General features: G+C 46.5%; 1 protein-coding gene across 1 annotated transcript; it reads left to right on the forward strand.

The window, feature by feature from the left end:
- Positions 1-10660: 10660 nt before the first annotated feature.
- Positions 10661-20683, forward strand: prlh2r (prolactin releasing hormone 2 receptor). The gene is made up of 2 exons (XM_067992156.1): positions 10661-10682; positions 19554-20683. Exons 1-2 carry the CDS (start codon positions 10661-10663, stop codon positions 20681-20683), a joined length of 1152 nt encoding a protein of 383 aa, XP_067848257.1.
- Positions 20684-22504: the final 1821 nt, after the last annotated feature.

The raw sequence follows: 22504 nt of genomic DNA on the forward strand, positions 1-22504 counted from the left end.
GGGCAGGAGATCCGAACTCGCCCGGTGGGTTAAGATAAAATCAGTGCCTGATTTGAATTGGTGTTCTGGACTGAAATGTCCATCTGATGAACAGAGGTATATTTTGCCAATTCATTTTAACAGCAAAAACATTCCTCCTTTACATCAAACCTTTCAACACCGAGGTTCTTTCATGGACATTAATTGTATAAAATTGCCATTAGAAGCCATTTGCCATTTTGTACATGCAGTTGATTTCTTAAATTAATATATGCTGAATAAGAAATTGTTTACATTAACAAACACGCCATAACTCACCGCTAACCCGAGTACGACACAGGCTGCTGAAGAGTCACACACTCAGTCCGATTAATTGTAAGTTGTTTGTGACTTTACTCCTGAAAAGCAGGGCTTGTGAAGAAAATATAAATGTCGGCCTTTGCAGCAGCATCAAACAGTGGAGCTGAACTTTTTATGGGGCTCTGAATAAGATAGTCACTAATAAATCCAATAGGGAATTCAGGAGATACTTTTTTACCCAGCGAGTGGTGAGAATGTGGAACTACCTACCACATGGAGTAGTTGAGGCGAATAGCATGGATGCATTTAAGGGGATGCTAGATAAACACATGAGGGAGAAAGGAATAGAAGGATATGTTCATAGGGTGAGATGGAGAAGGATGGGAGGAGGCTCGCGTGGAGCACAAACACTGGCATGGACCAGTTGGACCGAATGGCCTGTTTCTAGCTGTAAATTCTATGTATTAGTCCGGTGGCCTTGTAAATGCACCAAACCAGTCAGTGCATCAGCGTGAGCACATCTGGATGGAAAATTATCATGAGGCAAGAACGCCCATCAGATTAAGTGTCAAATTGCTGCCCGTCTGCAAAAATGTCACTGCCGGTACGAGGGATCTGTGGGTCAATGGAAGAGCTGGCTTCTCACTTTCAGAAAGGACAAGTTTGCATTTATATTGCACCTTATCACATCCCCAGGGCAACCCAGCGCACCTCACATCCAATGAATTACTTTTGACGTGTAGTCACAGTTATATAGGCAACACGCAGCAGCCAATTTGCGCACAGCAAGGCCCCACAAATTGCAAAATGAGATGAATAAGCAGTTGCTCTGCTTTTGATGGAGTTTGTTGAGGGAGGAATGTTGGCCAGGACACTGGGAGAGCTCTGAGTTCTGAACTGACCTGCACAGAGGCCGTAACCAGTTAAATGTAGGAGAACAGAACAAATATATTCGTCTCCCGGTATTAGGACCCTGACAAAATGTAAAAGCACCATGAGGGGAGTCCAAAACTAGGGGCCATAAATGTAAGATAGTCACTAATAAATCCAATAAGTAATTCAGGAGAAACTTACTTACTCAGAGAGTGGTGAGAATATGGAACTCACTACCACATGGAGTAGTTGAAGCGAACAGCATGGATGCATTTAAGGAGAAGTTAGATAAGTTCATGAGGGAGAAAGGAATAGAAGGTTATGTCGATAGGGTTAGATGAAGAGGGGTGGGAGGAGGCTCGTGTGGAGCATAAACACCGGCTTGGACCTGTTGGGCTGAATGGCCTGTTTCTGTGCTGTAAATACTACATAATGTAAAGAGCACCATACCCGTACACACCCTGCTGATTTACAATTGAACCTGCAGGAACATTAGGAACAGGGGGAGGCCATTCAGCCCCTCAAGCCTGCTCAGTCATTCAACTAAAGCATGGCTGATCTGCACCTCAACTCCATTTTCGCATCTTTGCTCCATATCCTTTGATCCCCTTACCCAACAAAAATCTATCGATCTCAGTCTTGAAAACTCCAATTGTCCCCCACATCCACAGCCTTTTGGGCTATAACTAGCTCTACGGCTACTCTGACTTGTCAACCATGGCTCAGTGGTTGCACTCTCGACTGAGTCAGAAGGTTGTGGGTTCAAGTCCCACTCCAGAGACTTGAGCATAAAATCTAGGCTGACACTCCATTGCAGTACTGGGGGAGCACTGCACTGTCAGAGATGCCGTCTTTTGGATAAGATGTTAAACTCAAGCCTTGTCCATCTGTTGAGGCAGATGCAAAAGATCCCAGAGACCTATTCAAAAAAGATCAGGGCGTTCTGCTGGTGTCTTAGCCAATATTCAAGCCTCAAACAACATCACCAAAACAGATTTAACTGGTCACTGGAATATTGCTGTTTGTCTATAAAACAACAGTGACTACACTTCAAAAGTAATTCATTGGCTGTGAAGCACTTTGGCATGTCCTGAAGATGTGAAAGGTGCTATATAAATAAAAATAGAAAAGAAAGACACATTTTTACAGCGCCTTTCAGGACCTCAGGACATCCCAAAATACTTTACAGCCAATGAAATACTTTTGAAGTGTAGTCACTGTCGTAACGTAGGAAACGTGACAGCCAATTTGTGCACAGCAAGATCCCACAAACAGCATTAAGATAAATGACCAGATAATCTGCTTTATTGATGTTGGTTGAGGAATAAATATTGACCAGGGCACAGGGGAGAACTCCCCTGCTCTTCTTTGAAATATTGCCCTGGGATCTTTTCCGTCCACTTGAGAGGGCAGATGGGGCTTCGGTTTAATGTCTCATCCGAAAGACGTGCCATCTCCGACAATGCAGCAAGTTATTATCTTAATGAGCAAGTTATTATCTTAATGAGCAAGTTATTATCTTAATGGCGAGAAACTGGAAAGTACTGCAGTACAAAGGGATCTGGGGGTCCTGGTGCAAGAAAATCAAAAAGTTAGTATGCAGGTGCAGCAGGTGATCAAGAAGGCCAACGGAATGTTGGCTTTTATTGCTAGGGGGATAGAATATAAAAACAGGGAGGTATTGCTGCAGTTATATAAGGTATTAGTGAGACCGCACCTGGAATACAGCATACAGTTTTGGTCTCCATACTTAAGAAAAGACATACTTGCTCTCGAGGCAGTACAAAGAAGGTTCACTCGGTTAATCCCGGGGATGAGGGGGTGGACATATGAGGAGAGGTTGAGTAGATTGGGACTCTACTCATTGGAGTTCAGAAGAATGAGAGGCGATCTTATTGAAACATATAAGATTGTGAAGGGGCTTGATCGGGTGGATGCGGTGAGGATGTTCCCAAGGATGAGTGAAACTAGAACTAGGGGGCATAATCTTAGAATAAGGGGCTGCTCTTTCAAAACTGAGATGAGGAGAAACTTCTTCACTCAGAGGGTAGTAGGTCTGTGGAATTTGCTGCCCCGGGAAGCTACATCATTAAATAAATTTAAAACAGAAATAGACAGTTTCCTAGAAGTAAAGGGAATTAGGGGTTACGGGGAGCGGGCAGGAAATTGGACATAAATTTAGATTTGAGGTTCGGATCAGATCAGCCATGATCTTATTGAATGGCGGAGCAGGCTCGAGGGGCCGATTGGCCTACTCCTGCTCCTATTTCTTATGTTCTTATATTCTTATCCCTCAGTACTACACTGGAGAATCAGCCTGGATTATGGGCTCAAGCTGGAGTGGGACTTGAAACCACAACTTCCTGACTCTGTGCCTAGATTTTGTGCTTTAGTCTCTGGAGTTAGGAAATACATGTTCCTACTTGTTTTCTGACAATAGTGACGAATAACCTTGCCACTAACTCCTAACTCCAATGAATAGTGTGACAGTTTCACAATTGGTGATTTTGCAATCTGTTTCATTATTAATTGTGACTCTGCTCTTCCTTCATTGTTTACAAAACCCTCAACAAACTCCACACCGGGCAGCATTAGCTGGTCTTCTCTGTGATTTTTTTCTTTTTTTAACCAGGAAATGAGAAGGTGCAATAATAGCAAACAAAAAAAGGATGTACATTTACACAACACATCAATCATTTTATTCGTTCATGGGATGTGGGCATCGCTGGCAAGGCCAGCATTTATTGCCCATCCCTAATTGCCCTTGAGAAGATGGTGGTGAGCCGCCTCCTTGAACTGCTGTAGTCCGTGTGGTGAAGGTTCTCCCACAGTGCTGTTAGGAAGGGAGTTCCAGGATTTTGACCCAGCGACAACGAAGGAACGACGATATATTTCCAAGTCGGGATAGTGTTGTTCCCATGTGCCTGCTGCTCTTGTCCTTCTAGGTGGTAGAGGTCGCGGGTTTGGGAGGTGCTGTTGAAGAAGCCTTGGCGAGTTGCTGCAGTGCATCCTGTGGATGGTACACACTGCAGCCACTGTGCGCCACTGGTGAAGGAAGTGAATGTTTAAGGTGGTGGATGGGGTGCCAATCAAGCGGGCTGCTTTGTCCTGGATGGTGTTGAGCTTCTTGAGTGTTGTTGGAGCTGCACTCATCCAGGCAAGTGGAGAGTGTTCCATCACACTCCTGACTTGTGCCTTGTAGATGGTGGAAAGGCTTTGGGGAGTCAGGAGGTGAGTCACTTGCTGCAGAATACCCAGCCTCAGACCTGCTCTTGTAGCTACAGTATTTATGCGACTGGTCCAGTTAAGTTTCTGGTCAATGGTGGCCTCCAGGATGTAGATGGTGGGGGATTCAGCGATGGTAATACCGTTGAATGTCAAGTGGAGGTGGTTAGATTCGCTCTTGTTGGAGATGGTCATTGCCTGGCATTTATCTGGCGTGAATGTTACTTGCCACTTATCATCCCAAGCCTGGATGTTGTCCAGGTCTTGCTGCATGCGGGCACGGACTGCTTCATTATCTGAGGGGTTGCGAATGGAACTGAACACTGTGCAATCATCAGTGAACATCCCCATTTCTGACCTTATGATGGAGGGAAGGTCATTGATGAAGCAGCTGAAGATGGTTGGGCCAAGGACACTGCCCCGAGGAACTCCTGCAGCAATGCCCTGGGGCTGAGATGATTGGCCTCCAACAACCACTACCATCTTCCTTTGTGCTGGGTATGACTCCAGCCACTGGAGAGTTTTCCCCCTGATTCCCATTGACTTCAATTTTACTAGGGTTCCTTGGTGCCACACTCGGTCAAATGCTGCCTTGATGTCAAGGGCAGTCACTCTCACCTCACCTCTGGAGTTCAACTCTTTTATCCATGTTTGGACCAAGGCTGTAATGAGATCTGGAGCCGAGTGGTCCTGGCGGAACCCAAACTGAGCATCGGTGAGCAGGTTATTGGTGAGTAAGTGCCGCTTGATAGCACTGTCGACGACACCTTCCATCACATGGTGACTTACCGTTTGGAATGCAACAACTGTTCTGTCGACAAGCATAACATTTCTTTGTCCGCTCTCTTGTCAAAGGTTAAAGATTTACCATAACTGTTGGAAACGCTCAAGTACTTCACATAACGCTCAATGACTTAAACGCATCTACAGTGCCCCATCAGAGGCCTCAGCATCAGTGATTAAAGTAATTTTCACTGGAGCGGCGTTTGCTTTGTGCAAAGGTTCTTTTTCTGGCCGTAAGTCGATAAAGTCGGGCTCATTAAACTTAACACTAGAACTGACCGGGATCCCTGACTAACTCGGGATCTCTGACTCGGGGAAGGGAGGGGGCAATTTTAACCCCTAAGAACGGGGTGGTGGGCTGGGGGTGGTGGGTGGTTAAAATTGTCGAATTCTTCAGTGGGACCGCATCCCGGCTCCAACCTGCCCACATCCGGGTTCAACTCAGGCGCGTTAGGATCCCGTCCCCACTTAAAGCCGGTGAGCCGCTTGTTAAAAGGGCCAGTACCTCACTGCGATAGTCGGGGCATTTCATTTTTTGTGCATTGGAAATGTAAAATGAATTTAACCGTTCGTGTGTGGGTTTCCCATCACTTCTGATCCATGTTAGGTGAAAGCAGGCGAGAAGGGCTGGATCCATGAGGTGAGAGCCTTTATTGCACTGCTTGTGAGACTGGAGGAGCAGGAGTGTCTCATCCAGGTCCAACAAGCTCACCTGGTGCAATCAGACCCCCGTGATCAGTCAAACCCCCTCCCCCCTCCCACAACTGGTGGTGGACCCCCCTCCCCCTTGGCCAAGACCCCTCCCCCTTGGCCAAGACCACTCTCACATGGCCAAGACTCCTTCATACCTCTGACTCCTCTCGATGGCCTCCGATCTTCTGGTGACCTAACCACCTCCCGACCCACGATGTCCTCTACGGCCCACAATCTCTCCCTCCCTCCCCTCTGATTCCCGTCCGACAGCCAGTCAGCCTGTCAATCAGGCAGGCTGCCTGGCGCAAAACCCAGGAGTAAAATTTATTGCTCTCATTACAGTCACGATCACAGATTAACTTAACTTCCAAGCTTCGAGTCCGGTTATCTACCCCCCTGCTCCCTTCCCGGCTCGAGGTCAAAGTCATGCTTGGGGTCTCTGTGGCTCGGGGTCTCTGTGACTCTCAATGCTGATTTAAAGCCACCGCTGCCATTTTGGAACTCCATACTCCAGCCAATGCCCTGTCTTAACCTCACACAGTTGAACACGACGTTAAATGGCATGAAGGACCCCCTGATAGCACTCTTTAAACGGATGATGAAGTACTTCCAGGTTAATTGCTGCATTATTTATTCTGGCTGCTGGTGCAATTGGATACCTCTTTGGAGGTTTCCTGTACTTGGCTAAAGTTTCAGTACTCTACAGGGAGAGTGGTCTGGTTGGTCTTGCAGTCCTTTTTGTATCATAGAATAGAATCATAGAAAGGTTACGGAAGGAGGCTATTCTGCCCATTGAGTCCGTGCCAGCTCTATGCATGAGCAATCCAGCTAGTCCCACTCCCCCGCCCTCTCCCCAGAGCCCTGCACATTTTTTCCTTTCAAGTATCCAATTCCCTTTTGAAGGCCATAATTGAATCTGCCTCCACCACTCCCTCAGGCAGTGCATTCCAGATCCTAACCATTTGCTGTGTAAAAAAGTTTTTCCACATGTCATCTTTGGTTCTTTTGCCGATCACCTTAAATCTATGTCCTCTGGTCCTTGACCCTTCCTCCAATGGGAACAGTTTCTCTCTATCTATTCTGTCTAGACCCTTCATGATTTTGAATACCTCTATCAAATCTCCTCGCAACATTCTCTGTTCCAAGGAGAACAACCCCAGCTTCTCCAGTCTATCCAAGTAATTTAAGTCCCTTATCCCTGGAATCATTCTAGTAAATCTCCTCTGCACCCTCTCTATGGCCTTCACATCTTTCCTAAAGTGCGGTGCCCAGAACTGGACACAATATTCCAGTTGTGGCTGAACCAGTGTTTTATAAAGGTTCATCATGACTTCCATATTTTTGTACTCTATGCCTCTATTTATAAAGCCCAGGATCCCTTATGCTTTTTTAACCACTTTCTCAACCTGCCCTGCCACCTTCAATGATTTGTGCATGTATACCCCCATATCCCTCTGTTCCTGTACCCCTTTTAGAGTTGTGCCCTCTAGTTTATATTGCCTCTCCTAATTTTTCCTACCGAAATGCATCACCTCGCATTTTCCTGTGTTAAACTTCATCTGCCACGTGTCCGCCCATACCACCAGCCTGTCTATATCCTCGTGAAGTCTATCACTATCCTCCTCACTGTTCACTACCCTTCCAAGTTTTGTGTCATCTGCAAATTTTGAAATTGTACCCTGTACACCCAAGTCCAAGTCTTTAATATATATCAAGAAAAGCAGTGGTCCCAGCACTGACCCCTGGGGAACACCACTGTACACCTCCCTCCAGTCTGAAAACAACCGTTCACCACTAATCTCTGTTTCCTGTTCCTTAGCCAATTCTGTATCCATGTTACTACTGCCCCCATTATTCCATGGGCCGCAATCTTAATAGCAAGCCTACCATGTGGATTTAAAATATTGTGCTGAAACAAGTTGCTTCCGGGCATGGGTGGCCTGGTAGGGCTTCCTCTGGGAATTGAACATGACTGGGAGAATGAAGAGAGACCATGCAGAGCAGGAAAAGGTGCTAGGGGAGGGGGGAGGAGGAGGAGGAGGAGGAGGAGCAGGGCACTCAGCTGGAGGCCATATCCGCAGAGGGTCTTCAGGGAGCAATTCTCTTACCTCAACTTCAGCGACGACCGATGCATCAGACATCTTCGATTCACTAAAGAGGTAGTGACTGAAATCTGTCAACTGCTGCAGCCACAACTACAGCCTCAAAGCAGAGCAAGGACAGCATTGTCTTTGGCTGTCAAGGTGACCGTTATGGTGATTTTGTTTTACCCTGTACCCTTTATACATCAGCAGATGGCTATTTTGGTTTGTTTTACCATGTGCCCTTCTTTCTGCATTAGAATGGTTTTAAAAGAATCCCATTTTTCCCCGGGGCTGCAATCTTTCCGGCCTAGTAGGATCCCCAGCCAATCTTACTCAAGTGCTCTGCCATTTTTGTAAATATTGGCCTCTTACAACCTGGCACTACCATTAAATTTCCAGCAGCGTAATCTTGAATCTAATATCATCAGCTGTTCCCCCATGTGGCGGTCTGATACCATGGCGGGGGTGGGAGAGGTGATTCCTGTCAAGAATTAACTCTAGTACACAATTTCCCCTAGTATCTACTCTAACGTTGTTTGAGGAAGCATTCATCTTCAAATATTTCAGCCCTCTCCGCCTCAATACTTGGGTTGATCACTATTGGACCACTGGGTATCTGGGGCATTAATTGAGATTCAATAGGTGAAGCTGGTGGCCAGTGCTCAATGCGTTGCCAGCATTAAACATGTTGCCAGTGCTCAATGCGTTGCCAGTGCTCAATGCGTTGCCAGTGCTAAACGCGTTGCCAGTGCTCAATGCGTTGCCAGTGTTAAACGCGTTGCCAGTGCTCAATGCGTTGCCAGTGCTCAATGCGTTGCCAGTGCTAAACGCGTTGCCAGTGCTCAATGCGTTGCCAGTGCTAAACGCGTTGCCAGTGCTCAATGCGTTGCCAGTGCTCAATGCGTTGCCAGTGCTAAACGCATTGCCAGTGCTCAATGCGTTGCCAGTGCTAAACGCATTGCCAGTGCTCAATGCGTTGCCAGTGCTCAATGCATTGCCAGTGTTAAACGCGTTGCCAGTGCTCATTGCGTTGCCAGTGCTCATTGCGTTGCCAGTGCTCAATGCGTTGCCAGTGATAAACGCGTTGCCAGTGCTCATTGCGTTGCCAGTGCTCAATGCGTTGCCAGTGCTCAATGTGTTGCCAGCGTTAAACGCGTTGCCAGATGGAGGGAGGTGGGATTTGCTCAGAATTTTGTCAATTCCATTGACTTCAGTGGAAAAAAGACTGAGGGTGACCTGATCGAGGTCTTTAAGGTTATGAAGGGATTTGATAGGGTAAACGTAGGGAAGATGTTTCCACTTATGGGTGAGACCAAAACTAGAGGCCATAAATATAAAATAGTCACTAATAAATCCAATAGGGAATTCAGGGGAAACTTCTTTACCCAATGAGTGGTGAGAATGTGGAACTCCCGGTTTCTGTAAGAATGAGTTAAGTTTACGGTTTACATTTCCGATCAGGTGTAGCCAAATAGCAGTGAGTTGCAAACAAAAATACAATAATTTTTCAAAGAAATCAGGTCTGTCCCTATTAATCATATAACCACAGAATGATACAGCACAGGAGGCCATTCGGCCCATCGTGCCTGTGCCAGCTCTTTGAAAGAGCTGTCCAATTAGTCCCATTTCCCTGCTCTTTCCCCATAGCCCTGTAATGTTTTCCCTTCAAATATACATCCAATTCCCTTTTGAAAGTTACTATTGAATCTGCTTCCACCGCCCTTTCAGGCAGCGCATTCCAGATCATCACAACTCGCTGCTTAAAAAAAAATGTCCTCATATCGCCTCTGGCTCTTTTGCCAATCACCTTAAACCTGTGTGCTCTGGTTACTGACCCTTCTGCCACTGGAAGCAGTTTCTCCTTATTTATTCAATCAAAACCCTTCATGATTTTGAACACCTCTATCAAATCTCCTCTTAACTTTCTCTGCTCTAAGGAGAACAACCCCAGATTCTCTTGTCTCTTCATGTAACTGAAGTCTTTCATCCCTGGTACCATTCCAGTAAATCTCCTCTGCATCCTCTCTAAGACCTTGACATCCTTCCTAAAGTGCGGTGCCCAGAATTGAACACGATACTCCAGCTGGGGCTTAACCAGTGTTTCATTAAGGTTTAGCATAACTTCCTTGTTTTTATACTCTATGTCCCCATTAATAAAGCCAAGGATCCCATATGCTTTTTTAACTGTCTTCTCAACCTGTTCTGCCACCATCAAAGATTTGTGTACATATACCCCCAGGTCTCTCTGATCCTGCACCCCCTTTAAAATTATACCATTTAATTTATATTGCCTCTCCTCATTCTTCCTATCAAAATGCATCTATTTACACTTCTCTGCATTAAATTTCATCTGCCATGTGTCTGCTCTTTTCACTGGTCAGTCTATGTCCTCCTGAAGTCTGTTACTATCCTCCACATTGTTTAGGACATTTTCAAGTTTTGTGTCATGTGCAAACTTTGAAATTATGCCCTGTCTATCCAAGCCCAAGTCATTAATATATATCAAAAAGAGCAATGGTCCTAGTACCAACCACTGGGGAACAATACTGTATACTTCCCTCTGAAAAACAACCGTTCACCACTACTCTCTGCTTTCTGTCCCTTAGCCAATTTTGTATCCACACTGCCACTGTCCCTTTAATCCCAGTGGTTTGATTTTGCTTAATGAAATATTAATAATATTATTATGGCCTGTGATTACAGATCAGTATCCCTAAGGTAACATGAAGACTACGGTCAGTTCAGGTGAGTGTATGTGGTGGGACTAAACCCTCGGCTGAACCTTGGTGCTGATGTTTGGCAGTGTAGCTGCTATGCTTGGCTCTGTCTGCACTCACTGTGTCATTGTGTAGGTGTACTGGTTCCATGAGCCATATCCTTCATCGTTAACTGTCTGGTTGATGAAGGAATCCAGCTTTAGATGTATGTGTGAGTCACACTATAAGCAGGAGAAGTGGGACGAGGGGATTGATTAAGGAGAATATTGTAGTACTGGAGAGAGGGGATGTCCTGGAGGGGCCAAGGACAGAAACTATTTGGTTGGAGTTAAGAAATAAAAGAGGCGCCATTACACTACTGGGAGTATTCTATAGGCCCTCAACTAGTGGGAACGAGATGGAGGAACAAATTTGCAGGGAAATTACAGAGATGTGCAAAAACTATAGAGTAGTGATAACTGAGGACTTCAACTATCCTAAAACAGACTGGGATACAATAATAACATAAGGGGCACAGAAGGGGAGGAATTTTTGAAATGTGCTCAGGATAACTTTCTTAACCAGTACGTTTCCGGCCCAACAAGGACTTGGTTTTAGGGAATGAGATGGGCCGTGTGGAGCAAGTGTCAGTGGGGGAGCATTTAGGGAGCAGCGATCATAGTATCATAAGGTTTAGAATAGCTGTGGAAAAGGACACGGACCACTCTAAAGTAAAAATACTTAATTGGAGGAGAGCCAATTTCAATGGGATGAGAACAGATCTGGCCCGGGTAAATTGGAATCAAAGATTGGCAGGTAAAACTGTAATTGAACAGTGGGCGGCCTTTAAGGAGGAGATGGTTCGGGTACAGACAAGGTACATTCCCACGAGGCAGAAAGGTAGGGCAATTAAAGCCAGAGCTCCCTGGATGACAAAGGAGATAGTGAGTAAGATGAAATGGAAAAAAGGGGCGTATGACAGATGTCAGGTTGATAAGACAAGTGAGAACCAGGCTGAATATAGAAAGTTCAGAGGGGAAATGGAACAGGAAATAAGAGGGGCAAAGAGAGAGTATGGGAATAGACTGGCGGCCAACATAAAAGGGAATCCAAAAGTCTTTTACAGATATGTTAACAGTAAACGGGTAGTAAAAGGAGGGGTGGGGCTGATTGGGGACCATAAAGGAGATCTACTCATGGAGGCAGAGGGGATGGCTGAGGTACTAAATGAGTACTTTGCATCTGTCTTTACCAAGGAAGAAGATGCTGCCAGAGTCTCAGTAAAGGAAGATATAGTTGAGATATTGGATAGGCTAAAAATTGATAAAGAAGAGGTACTTGAAAGGCGAGCTGTACTTAAAATAGGTAAGTCACCCGGTGCAGATGGGATGCATCCTAGGTTGCTGAGGGAAGTAAGGGTGGAAATTGCGGAGGTACTGGCCATAATCTTCCAAACATCCTTAGATACGGGGGTGGTGCCAGAGGACTGGAGAATTGCAAATGTTACACCCTTGTTCAAAAAAGGGTGTAAGGATAAACCCAGCAACTATAGGCCAGTTTAACCTCGGTGGTGGGGAAACTTTTGGAAACGATAATCCGGGACAGAATTAAGAGTCACTTGGACGAGTGTGGATTGATTAGGGAAAGCCAGCACGGATTTGTTAAAGGCAAATCATGTTTAACTAACCTGATAGAGTTTTTTGATGAGGTAACAGAGAGGGTAGATGATGTGGTGTATATGGACTTTCAAAAGGCGTTTGATAAAGTGCCGGGCGGTTGGCTTATCATCAGGATTGCGGCCCATGGAATAAAGGGGGCAGTAGCAACATGGATACAGAATTGGCTAAGGGACAGGAAACAGAGAGTAGTGGTGAATGGTTGTTTTTTGGACTGGAGAGAGGTGTACAGTGGTGTTCCCCAGGGGTCGGTGCTGGGACCACTGCTTTTCTTGATATATATTAATGACTTGGACTTGGGTGTACAGGGTACAATTTCAAAATTTGCGGATGACACAAAACTAGGAAGGGTAGTGAACAATGAGGAGGATAGTGATAGACTTTAAGAGGATGTAGACAGGCTGGTGGCGTGGGCGGGCACGTGGCAGATGAAATTTAATGTCGAAAATTGCGAAGTGATAGATTTTGGTGGGAAGAACAAGGAGAGGCAATATAAACTAGAGGGCACAAGTCTAAAAGGGGTACAAGAACAGAGAGATCTGGGGGTATATGTACACAAATCATTGAAGGTGGCAGGGCAGGTTGAGAAAGTGGTTAAAAAAGCATACGGGATCCTGGGCTTTATAAATAGAGGCATAGAGTACAAAAGTATGGAAGTCATGATGAACCTTTATAAAACACTGGTTCAGCCACAACTGGAGTATTGTGTCCAGTTCTGGCCACCTCACTTTAGAAAAGATGTGAAGGCCTTAGAGAGGGTGCAGAAGAGATTTACTAGAATGATTCCAGTGGTGAGGGACTTTAGTTACATGGATAGACTGGAGAAGCTGGGGTTGTTCTCCTTGGAACAGAGATGGTTGCGAGGAGATTTGATAGAAGTATTCAAAATCATGAAGGGTCTAGACAGAGTAGATAGAGAGAAACTGTTCCCATTGGCAGAAGGGTCAAGAATCAGAGGACATAGATTTAAGGTGACTGGCAAAAGAACCAAAGGTGACATGAGGAAAAACTTTTTTACACAGCGAGTGGTTAGGATCTGGAATGCACTGTCCGAGGGAGTGGTGGAGGCAGATTCAATCATGGCCTTCAAAAGGGAACTGGATAAGTACTTGAAAGGAAAAAATTTGCAGGGCTACGGGGAGAGGGCGGGGGAGTGGGATTAGCTGGATTGCACAGACCTGATGGGCCAAATGGCCTCCTTCCTTGCTGTAACCTTTCTATGATTCTATAAGAGGGATGAGACTGGCTGGGAAGCAGGTGAGTCTGGGCTGGCCAGGGCTGGGATGCAAGTGGGCCCAATGTCTGGTGGGGCTGGGAAGCAGGTGGGGCCTAGGTCAGGTGGGGCTGGGAAGCAGGTGGGGCCTAGGTCAGGTGGGGCTGGGAAGCTGATGGTCTGGGCTAGGAAAAGGCACATCGAGAGAAACAGCTGTAAATATGAGCAGCTGAAAATAATTTTGAAGTTGAGGAAATGGGGCCTGTGCTGAGGTGATCACTTCTTGTATGAAAACACACAGGAGGCTGTAATAAAACAGTAACACTTTTCTCCTGGAATAATGCTAAGTAATCTGACCAGTTATATGATAATGGCATTTGCTGGCCTGGGGTCATGACGTGGAGCTGTCTATTGTATTTGTTTCTCAGACGCATAAGGACATGTTTGCTGGCAACTGAAAGTAATGTTGTTCTCGCTCACAGTCATGCTCTTTGCCTTTTTGCAATCTATTGACAACTTATTTTTGAATTTAAAACTAGAAAAAGGTTATTACATTGGACTGCTCTCCTGGCTGGCCTCCCATCTTCTGCCCTCTGTAAACTTGAGCTCATCCAAAACTCTGCTGCCTGTATCCTAACTTGCATCAAGTCCCGTTCACCCATCACCCCTGTGCTCACTGACCTACATTGGCTCCCGGTCCAGGAACGCCTCGATTTTAAATTCTCATCCTTGTTTTCAAATCCCTCCATGCCCTCGCCGCTCCCTATCTCTGTAACCTCCTACAACCCTCCGAGATCTCTGCGCTCCTAGAACTCTGGCTTATGCGCATCCCCCACTTCCATCGTTCCACCATTGGCGGCCGTGCCTTCAGCTGCCTAGACCTTAAGCTCTAGAATTCCCTCCTGAAACCTCTCTGCCTCTCTCCCTCCCTCACGTTCTTTAGGACACTCCTGAAAACCTACCTCCTTGACCAAGCTTTTGATCAGCTATCCTAATGGTTCCTTCTTTGGCTCGGTGCTAATTTGTGTCTGATTACACTTGTTTGAAGCACCTTGGGATGTTTTACTATGTTAAAGGTACCATAGAATTGCAGGTTGTCGTTGGGTTTAAGGATTCTCAGTACAGCAATTAACTGCAGGTCATTGCTCAATGAACCTACTGTAATGGTCGTTGAAGCTCTTGTGCGACCTTATGTTGTCCATCAAGGTAATGAAGCTCAAAATGGCCGAGGAAACCCAGTGAGGCCGGGGACAAGGAGGTCCTACCGACCTTAACAGCAGGACCTCATGATCATTTTAGTCTTCCGTTACCTGCCCGGCAGCCGGTCAAATGGACGCCCCCCAACAGCGGCAGGAGGTCACACCCGGGGACCCTTGGGGACAGTGCCTGGCAATTGGGAGGGGGGAAGGTGGGCGTTCGGAGCTGGGGTGTGGGGGAGAGAGGCTATCGGGGATTGCGGTGGGGGAAGAGAGGCCATCGGGATTGGGGGGTGGGGGAGAGAGGCCATCGGGGATTGCGGTGGGGGAAGAGAGGCCATCAGGGATTGGGGGGTGGGGGAGAGAGGCCATCGGGGATTGCGGTGGGGAAAGAGAGGCCATCAGGGATTGGGGGGTGGGGGAGAGAGGCCATCGGGGATTGGGGGGTGGGGGAGAGAGGCCATCAGGTCTTGGGGGATGGAGGAGAGAGGCCATCAGGTCTTGGGGGGTGGAGGAGAGAGGCCATCAGGTCTTGGGGGGTGGAGGAGAGAGGCCATCAGGGCTTGGGGGGGTGGAGGAGAGAGGCCATCAGGGCTTGGGGTGTGGAGGGAGAGAAGCCATTGGGGATTGGGGTGGAGGAGAGAGGCCATCAGGGCTTTGGGGCTGGGGGAGAGAGGCCATTGGGGCTTGGGGGGGTGGAGGAGATCAGTGATCGGTGCGAGGGGGGAGGGTGGAATCAGCCACAATCAACCAACATCAATAAAAAAACAGATTATCTGGTAATTATCACATTGCTGTTTGTGGGATCTTGCTGTGTGCAAAATGGCTGCCGCGTTTCCTACATTACAACAGTGACTACACTTTAAAAGTACTTCATTGACTATAAGTGACAAGTAACATTTGCGCCAGACAAGTGCCAGGCAATGACCATCTCCAACAGAGAGAGTCTAACCACCTCCCCTTGACATTCAACGGCATGACCATCGCCGAATCCCCCACCATCAATATCCTGGGGGTCACCATTGACCAGAAACTTAACTGGACCAGCCATATAAATACTGTGGCTACAAGAGCAGGTCAGAGGCTGGGTATTCTGTGGCGAGTGACTCACCTCCTGACTCCCCAAAACCTTTCCACCATCTACAAGGCACAAGTCAGGAGTGTGATAGAATACTCTCCACTTGCCTGGATGAGTGCAGCTCCAACAACACTCAAGAAGCTCGACACCATCCAGGACAAAGCAGCCCGCTTGATTGGCACCCCATCCACCACCCTAAACATTCACTCCCTTCACCACCGGCGCACAGTGGCTGCAGTGTGTACCATCCACAGGATGCACTGCAGCAACTCGCCAAGGCTTCTTCGACAACACCTCCAAAACCCGCGACCTCTACCACCTAGAAGGACAAGGGCAGCAGACACATGGGAACAACACCACCTGCACGTTCCCCTCCAAGTGACTTACATTTTATGTAACGCATCATCTGAAAGACGGCACCAAGATTGTTCTATATTTAACAGCTCAATGGCCTTCCATGTGTTGTATTTTGCTTCATTTGATGCTATCTCAATGAAGTATTTTCTTTTCTTCAAGGAGATGATCACAGTGTGGGGATCAGACAGTGTTGAGGTGGTGAGAAACTGGGAGCCCATTGATGTAATTAATCCATGTAAAAAATTCTCTTTGTTTTGATTTTTTTGCCTAACTGCCCTAGGCACTGGCCGTACTTCAGGATTGATGAAGTTGTGAGATACAAGGTCAGCCCAATTGTACATTGTAAATCCTATTCCACTTTCCAGTCTGAGTCATACTGGTGTCAAAGGTGACAGCATAAGGCAGCAATTCTCACTTCTACTCCCTGCTTTCCTGTGTTTTTGAGGATTGTTTTGTCACTTACATCAAGACCTTTTTTACTCTCCCGCACTCCCTGGGCCCATACATAGGAACAAGAGGAGGCCATTCAGCCCCTCGCGTCTGTTCCGCCATTCTATTAGATCATGGCTGATCTTCACCTCAACTCCATTTACCCGACTTTGCTCCATCTCCCTCGATACCCTTACCCAACAAAACTCTATCGATCTCAGTCTTTTGGGAGAGAAAGTTCCAGATTTCCGCTACCCCTTGCGTGAAAAAGTGCTTCCTGATTTTGCTCCTGAATGGCCTGGCTCTAATTTTAAGATTATGTCCCCTTCTTCTTGATTCCCCCACCAGAGGAAATAGTTTCTTGGTATCTACCCCATCGAATCCTTTTAACATTTTAAATAACTTGATCAGATCACCCCTCAATCTTCTCACTCTCCACAAGACTTTTAATATATTATGGATATAAATAATTCAGCTGTACAAACATGTCCTTGAAGTTGTAGCCATCAGGTTAACTTAATTTGCACAAATTTTCATCTCCACACTTTCAAGTTAATAATAAATAAAGTGATAATAAATCATTCTTGTTTAATTAATGTTGTTTGCTCATCAATCCCTCAGTGCAACTTCAAAGAGGTCTGCACTGTATCAATATTAATTGAATGAATCTGAAAGAAATAACTCTCTCCTGTACCTGGCCTTCAAATTACCCCACAGGATACAGGACAAGGGCTTGTCTGAAATTCATTGCTCTAATATATAAAACAAAAGAAAACAGAGAAATAAAATCGAGAAAGAAAGAAAGGATGAAGGAAAGAAAAAGCATTTATATAACACATTTCAGGACATCCCAAAGTGCTATAGAGCCAATGAAGTCCTTTTGAAGTGTCGTCACTTTGTAATGTAGGAAGTGCGGCAGCCAATTTGCGCACAGCAAGATCCCACAAACAGCAATGAGATGAATGATCAGATAATCTTTGTAAACAATTTTACAACACCAAGTTATAGTCCAGCAATTTTATTTTAAATTCACAAGCTTTCGGAGATTTCCTCCTTCCTCAGGCAAACATTTGCCTGAGGAAGGAGGAAGTCTCCGAAAGCTTGTGAATTTAAAATAAAATTGCTGGACTATAACTTGGTGTTGTAAAATTGTTTACAATTGTCAACCCCAGTCCATCACCGGCATCTCCACATCATGACAGATAATCTTTATCAGTGTTGGTTGAGGGATAAATGTTGGCCTGGAGAACTCCCCTGCTCATCTTCGAAATAGCGCCATGGGATGTTTTATATCCACCAGAGAGGGCAGGCGGGGCCTCAGTTTAACATCTCATCTCAAGGGGTACTTTCAAGGGCCCTAGTGTTTGAGTCTTTCCCATCGTGCCCTCTCTCCAGTGCTAGAATCATAGAATCATAGAATCATAGAAGTTTACAACATGGAAACAGGCCCTTCGGCCCAACATGTCCATGTCGCCCAGTTTATACCACTAAGCTAGTCCCAATTGCCTGCACTTGGCCCATATCCCTCTATACCCATCTTACCCATGTAACTGTCCAAATGCTTTTTAAAAGACAAAATTGTACCCCCTCTACTACTGCCTCTGGCAGCTCTTTCCAGACACTCACCACCCTTTGAGTGAAAAAATCTCCCCTCTGGACCCTTTTGTATCTCTCCCCTCTCACCTTAAATGTATGCCCCCTCGTAATAGACTCCCCTACCTTTGGGAAAAGATTTTGACTATCTACCTTATCTATGCCCCTCATTATTTTATAGACTTCTATAAGATCACCCCTAAACCTCCTACTCTCCAGGGAAAAAAGTCTCAGTCTATCCAACCTCTCCCTATAAGTCAAACCATCAAGTCCCGGTAGCATCCTAGTAAATCTTTTCTGCACTCTTTCTAGTTTAATAATATCCTTTCTATAATAGGGTGACCAGAACTGTACACAGTACTCCAAGTGTGGCATTACTAATGTCTTGTACAACTTCAACAAGACATCCCAACTCCTGTATTCAATGTTCTGACCAATGAAACCAAGCATGCTGAATGCCTTCTTCACCATCTTATCCACCTGTGACTCCACTTTCAAGGAGCTATGAACCTGTACTCCTAGATTTCTTTGTTCTATAACTCTCCCCAACGCCCTACCATTAACGGAGTAGGTCCTGGCTGTAGGACTTTCAAAATCCCTGCATGACTCTGACCATACAAAGTTAATAAAAAGTATTTTCTATAACTTTAGTACCACGAAGGTATGTGGAACTGGAGATTTTTTTCTGAATTCTCAGGCTTCCAATGAACAATCTTAGGGTTTGCAATCCTGCTGCTGAGAGGCCTCACCTCATGGCTCAATCGGTAAGTCCACAGTACGGGGTGGACCTGAGCTGTATAGATCAGGATGGTCCCAGGTTCAATCATCCAGGATTCCTGCTCCTGGTTGCATGTGGATGGATGTGATTTGAGATCATCTGTGGTGCCCAACCCAGGAGGAATGGTCACCTCCCAAACCCACGACCTCCACCACCTAGAAGGACAAGGGCAGCAGGTGGATGGGAGCACCATCACATCCAAGTTCCTCTCCAAGTTACACACCATCCTGACTTGGACATTTATTGCTGTTCCTTCATCTTCCCTGGGTCAAAATCCTGCAACTCCACTGTGGGAGAACCTTCACCACACGGACCGCAGCGGTTCAAGAAGAAGGCCCACTGCCATCTTCTCAAGGGTGACTAGAGATTGGCAATAAATGCTGGCCGTGCCAGCGTCGCCTATATCCCCAGAATGAATAAAATAAAACACTTGGGAGAGGTACCGGAGGGTTACTTCTCCTGATGGAATTGTATCTCAGTATGAGGAGCAGTAGGGGAAGAAAATGAGAGAGAAGAAAAGAAATGATGCCCAGTGCTTCAATATAGGCGAGGGTCAACGAGCAGTTTACAGCATCTTAACTCCTTGTTTTGTCCACACAGGTGAGCTTGCGTTGACCTTGAATGAATCTGACGCGTGCTCAGCCATGGCCCCGAATGTTTCAATGGTCAACATGACCACGGCTCCTTTGTTCTCGGGCCTTCACCTCCTCTTTGAGTTGAAGCCTCTCTTCATTCCACTGTACGTGGTGCTAGTGATTGTGGCTTGTACTGGTAACCTCCTCCTCGTGGCTCACATCTCCGCCACCAAGAAGCTTCACACCACCACCAACTTCCTCATTGGCAACCTGGCAGCCTCTGACCTCATTATGTGCATCTTCTGCGTCCCAATGACGGTGTCCTATGCATTTGAAACCCAAGGGTGGCTTTTTGGAATCTTCATGTGCTACTTTATGACCCTGATGCAATCTGCCACTGTCTTTGTGTCTGTCTTGTCCCTCACTGCTATAGCTGTGGATAGGTACGTGGTCGTGGCATACCCAATCCGTCAACGCATTAGACCTCGTTCCTGTGCCTATATCATTGCATTCATCTGGCTGGCCTCCATTGGCATTTCAATGCCTTCCGCCCTGCACACCAAGTATATGGACTTCAACCACTTCAACCAGTTCGGGTATCATATGATCATCTGTGAGGAGAGCTGGGTCAACTTGGAGAGGCAAAGGCTGCTGTACTCATGTACGATACTGCTGCTGTCTTACATGCTCCCGCTCTGCGCAGTCTCCATCTCCTACTATGCCATATCGTGCCACCTGAAGAAGAGGAGCGTCCCAGGAGCGGCTTCGTGCTGCTGCGAGAAGTGGTCGAAGAAGAAGGGGAGGACCTTCCGCATGCTCACCATCTCTGTCCTGTCCTTTGCCCTCTGCTGGCTGCCCCTGCAGACGGTCAACCTGATATGGGACATTGACCTCAACATCATAGACAAGCGCTACGTCAACGTGATCCAGGTGTCCTGCCACCTGGTTGCCATGAGCTCCGCCTGTTACAACCCCTTCATCTACGCCTCTCTCCACGACAAGTTCCGGCTCCAGCTGAGCAGCTTTCTACACCGCAACAAGAAGCGGACGAGCAGCTCCGTGTCCAGCCAAACATCTCGACTGAACGCCTGCACCTCGCTAGATGCGCCCACGGCCATCGGCAGCAACCTAGAGGGAGAGCACACTTTGAAATAGAGCAGCTAGTCGGTGCCGGATCGGAAACAAATACGTCCCTGCCCCGCTGAGTCTATCGAGACACAGTGTCGCAAGGCAAATCGGTTGGTGCCCCCTGCCAAGACCCCGACGATGGGCCTGTCCCAGCGGACCATAAGTCAAGTTGAATGGATCCAAGTGTATTTCCTTTTAAGAAGCTGTAGCATTGGGCACAGGCTTCTGATTAGTCCCCACCCCACTCAACGCAAGCCCCTACCTGAAGGGTAAGGCTACCCAACGGAGCCAGGACACGAAGGGGAGCTGGGTTGGAATCATTGGGCTGAACTCTGAAATTTGCTTCACTGATCATCGAAATAATTAACTGCGCCCACCCTCCCCCCCCCCCCCCCCCCAAAATGAGACAGAGAGGTGGAAAATTGGCCATTTGTGTCACATTTCAGAAATTTCCAGATATCCAGGTTCAAAGGGAGACTGCGCACTATAGGAGGGAGGCCCCTCAACTTTGCTGGGTGGGGTTTAATTTACCTGTTCCCCATGTAAATTCTCAGCAGAACTCTGCCCAATTCTTAAACGAAATCGGAAAATGCTAGAAACGGTTAAAGGAGAGCATTTTGGACCCTTCACCAGACTGACACAGTCGAGTCAGAGAAGGGCCTCTAAGGACTGAAAAAACAAGTGAAACAGCAGGAGAAAATTCTACAGAGTGGAATACTGCACGAATTGAGACTTAGGAACATAGGAACAGGAGTAGGCCATTCAGCCCCTCGAGCCTGTTCCGCCATTCAGTTAGATCATGGCTGATCAGTATCTTAACTCCATCTACCCGCCTTGGTTCCGTAACCCTTAATATCCTTGCTTAACAAAAATCTATCAATCTCAGTTTTGAATTTTTCAATTGACCCCCAGCATCAACAGCTTGTTGAGGGAGAGTGTTCCAGATTTCCATTGCTCTTTGTGTGAAGAAGTGCTTCCTGACATCACCCCCTGAACGGTCGAGCTTGGAAGACAAGGAGATGAGTCAGACTTAACTCTGAATTGGAAGTGAAAATGACATTTCCAGAATTCACAGCTTGCTTTGCGAAACTTTATTTTGAATGGAGTAAGGTAGAGAAACAGGTCACGCCAAACACTACAATCCAAATGACAGTCAACTCCGATTAACATACGAGGACAAAAAGAGCTGGATCTAAACACCTCTGAGTAAAACTCTGCACACTGGGGTTTCTGAAGTGGAATAATACAACAATGTTTGTCCCAGACTGTGCGTGTTTGGCAATAAGAAAAACATGAAAGGAAAACCTTTGGGTTGAACAGAACATCCTGACGTATTGGGGCCGGGATGTATGCTCCATCCATCTGCCATCCCAGGCTCAGGGTTGCCAACCCTCCAGGATTGCCCTGGAGTCTCCAGGAATTAAAGATTAATCTCCAGGACACTGCTGCGAGCAAACCCAGGAGAAAAAGTCCTGGGGCATTAAACAAAATTATGTGTTTTTAAAAATGTTCTTTTAACACTTTTGTTTATTAGTTATAACAATATCGGACATGGGAATAAAGGCTGTTGACTGACAGTGAAGAATCATCCAATCTGATTGGCCATGGGAAGGCGAGGCACCGCGAGGATGGACATGTCGGGCGACCAATGGTGGGAGTGCGGGGGCAGGGCGGTTGGAGGCAGGAGGTCATGGGATGAAACCTCCAGGAATACGTCCAACCAGAGTTGGCAACTCTGCCCAGGCTAAGGGTCTTGGAAGAAAAAAAAATCTGCACCTTGAGAATTCAGTCGACTTGAGAGTTAATTTTTTTTAACATAACATTGGACCCATGATCAGATCACATGCA

Source organism: Heptranchias perlo, chromosome 10 (genome assembly GCF_035084215.1).
Source record: "Heptranchias perlo isolate sHepPer1 chromosome 10, sHepPer1.hap1, whole genome shotgun sequence".
Taxonomy (NCBI): Eukaryota; Metazoa; Chordata; class Chondrichthyes; order Hexanchiformes; family Hexanchidae; genus Heptranchias; species Heptranchias perlo.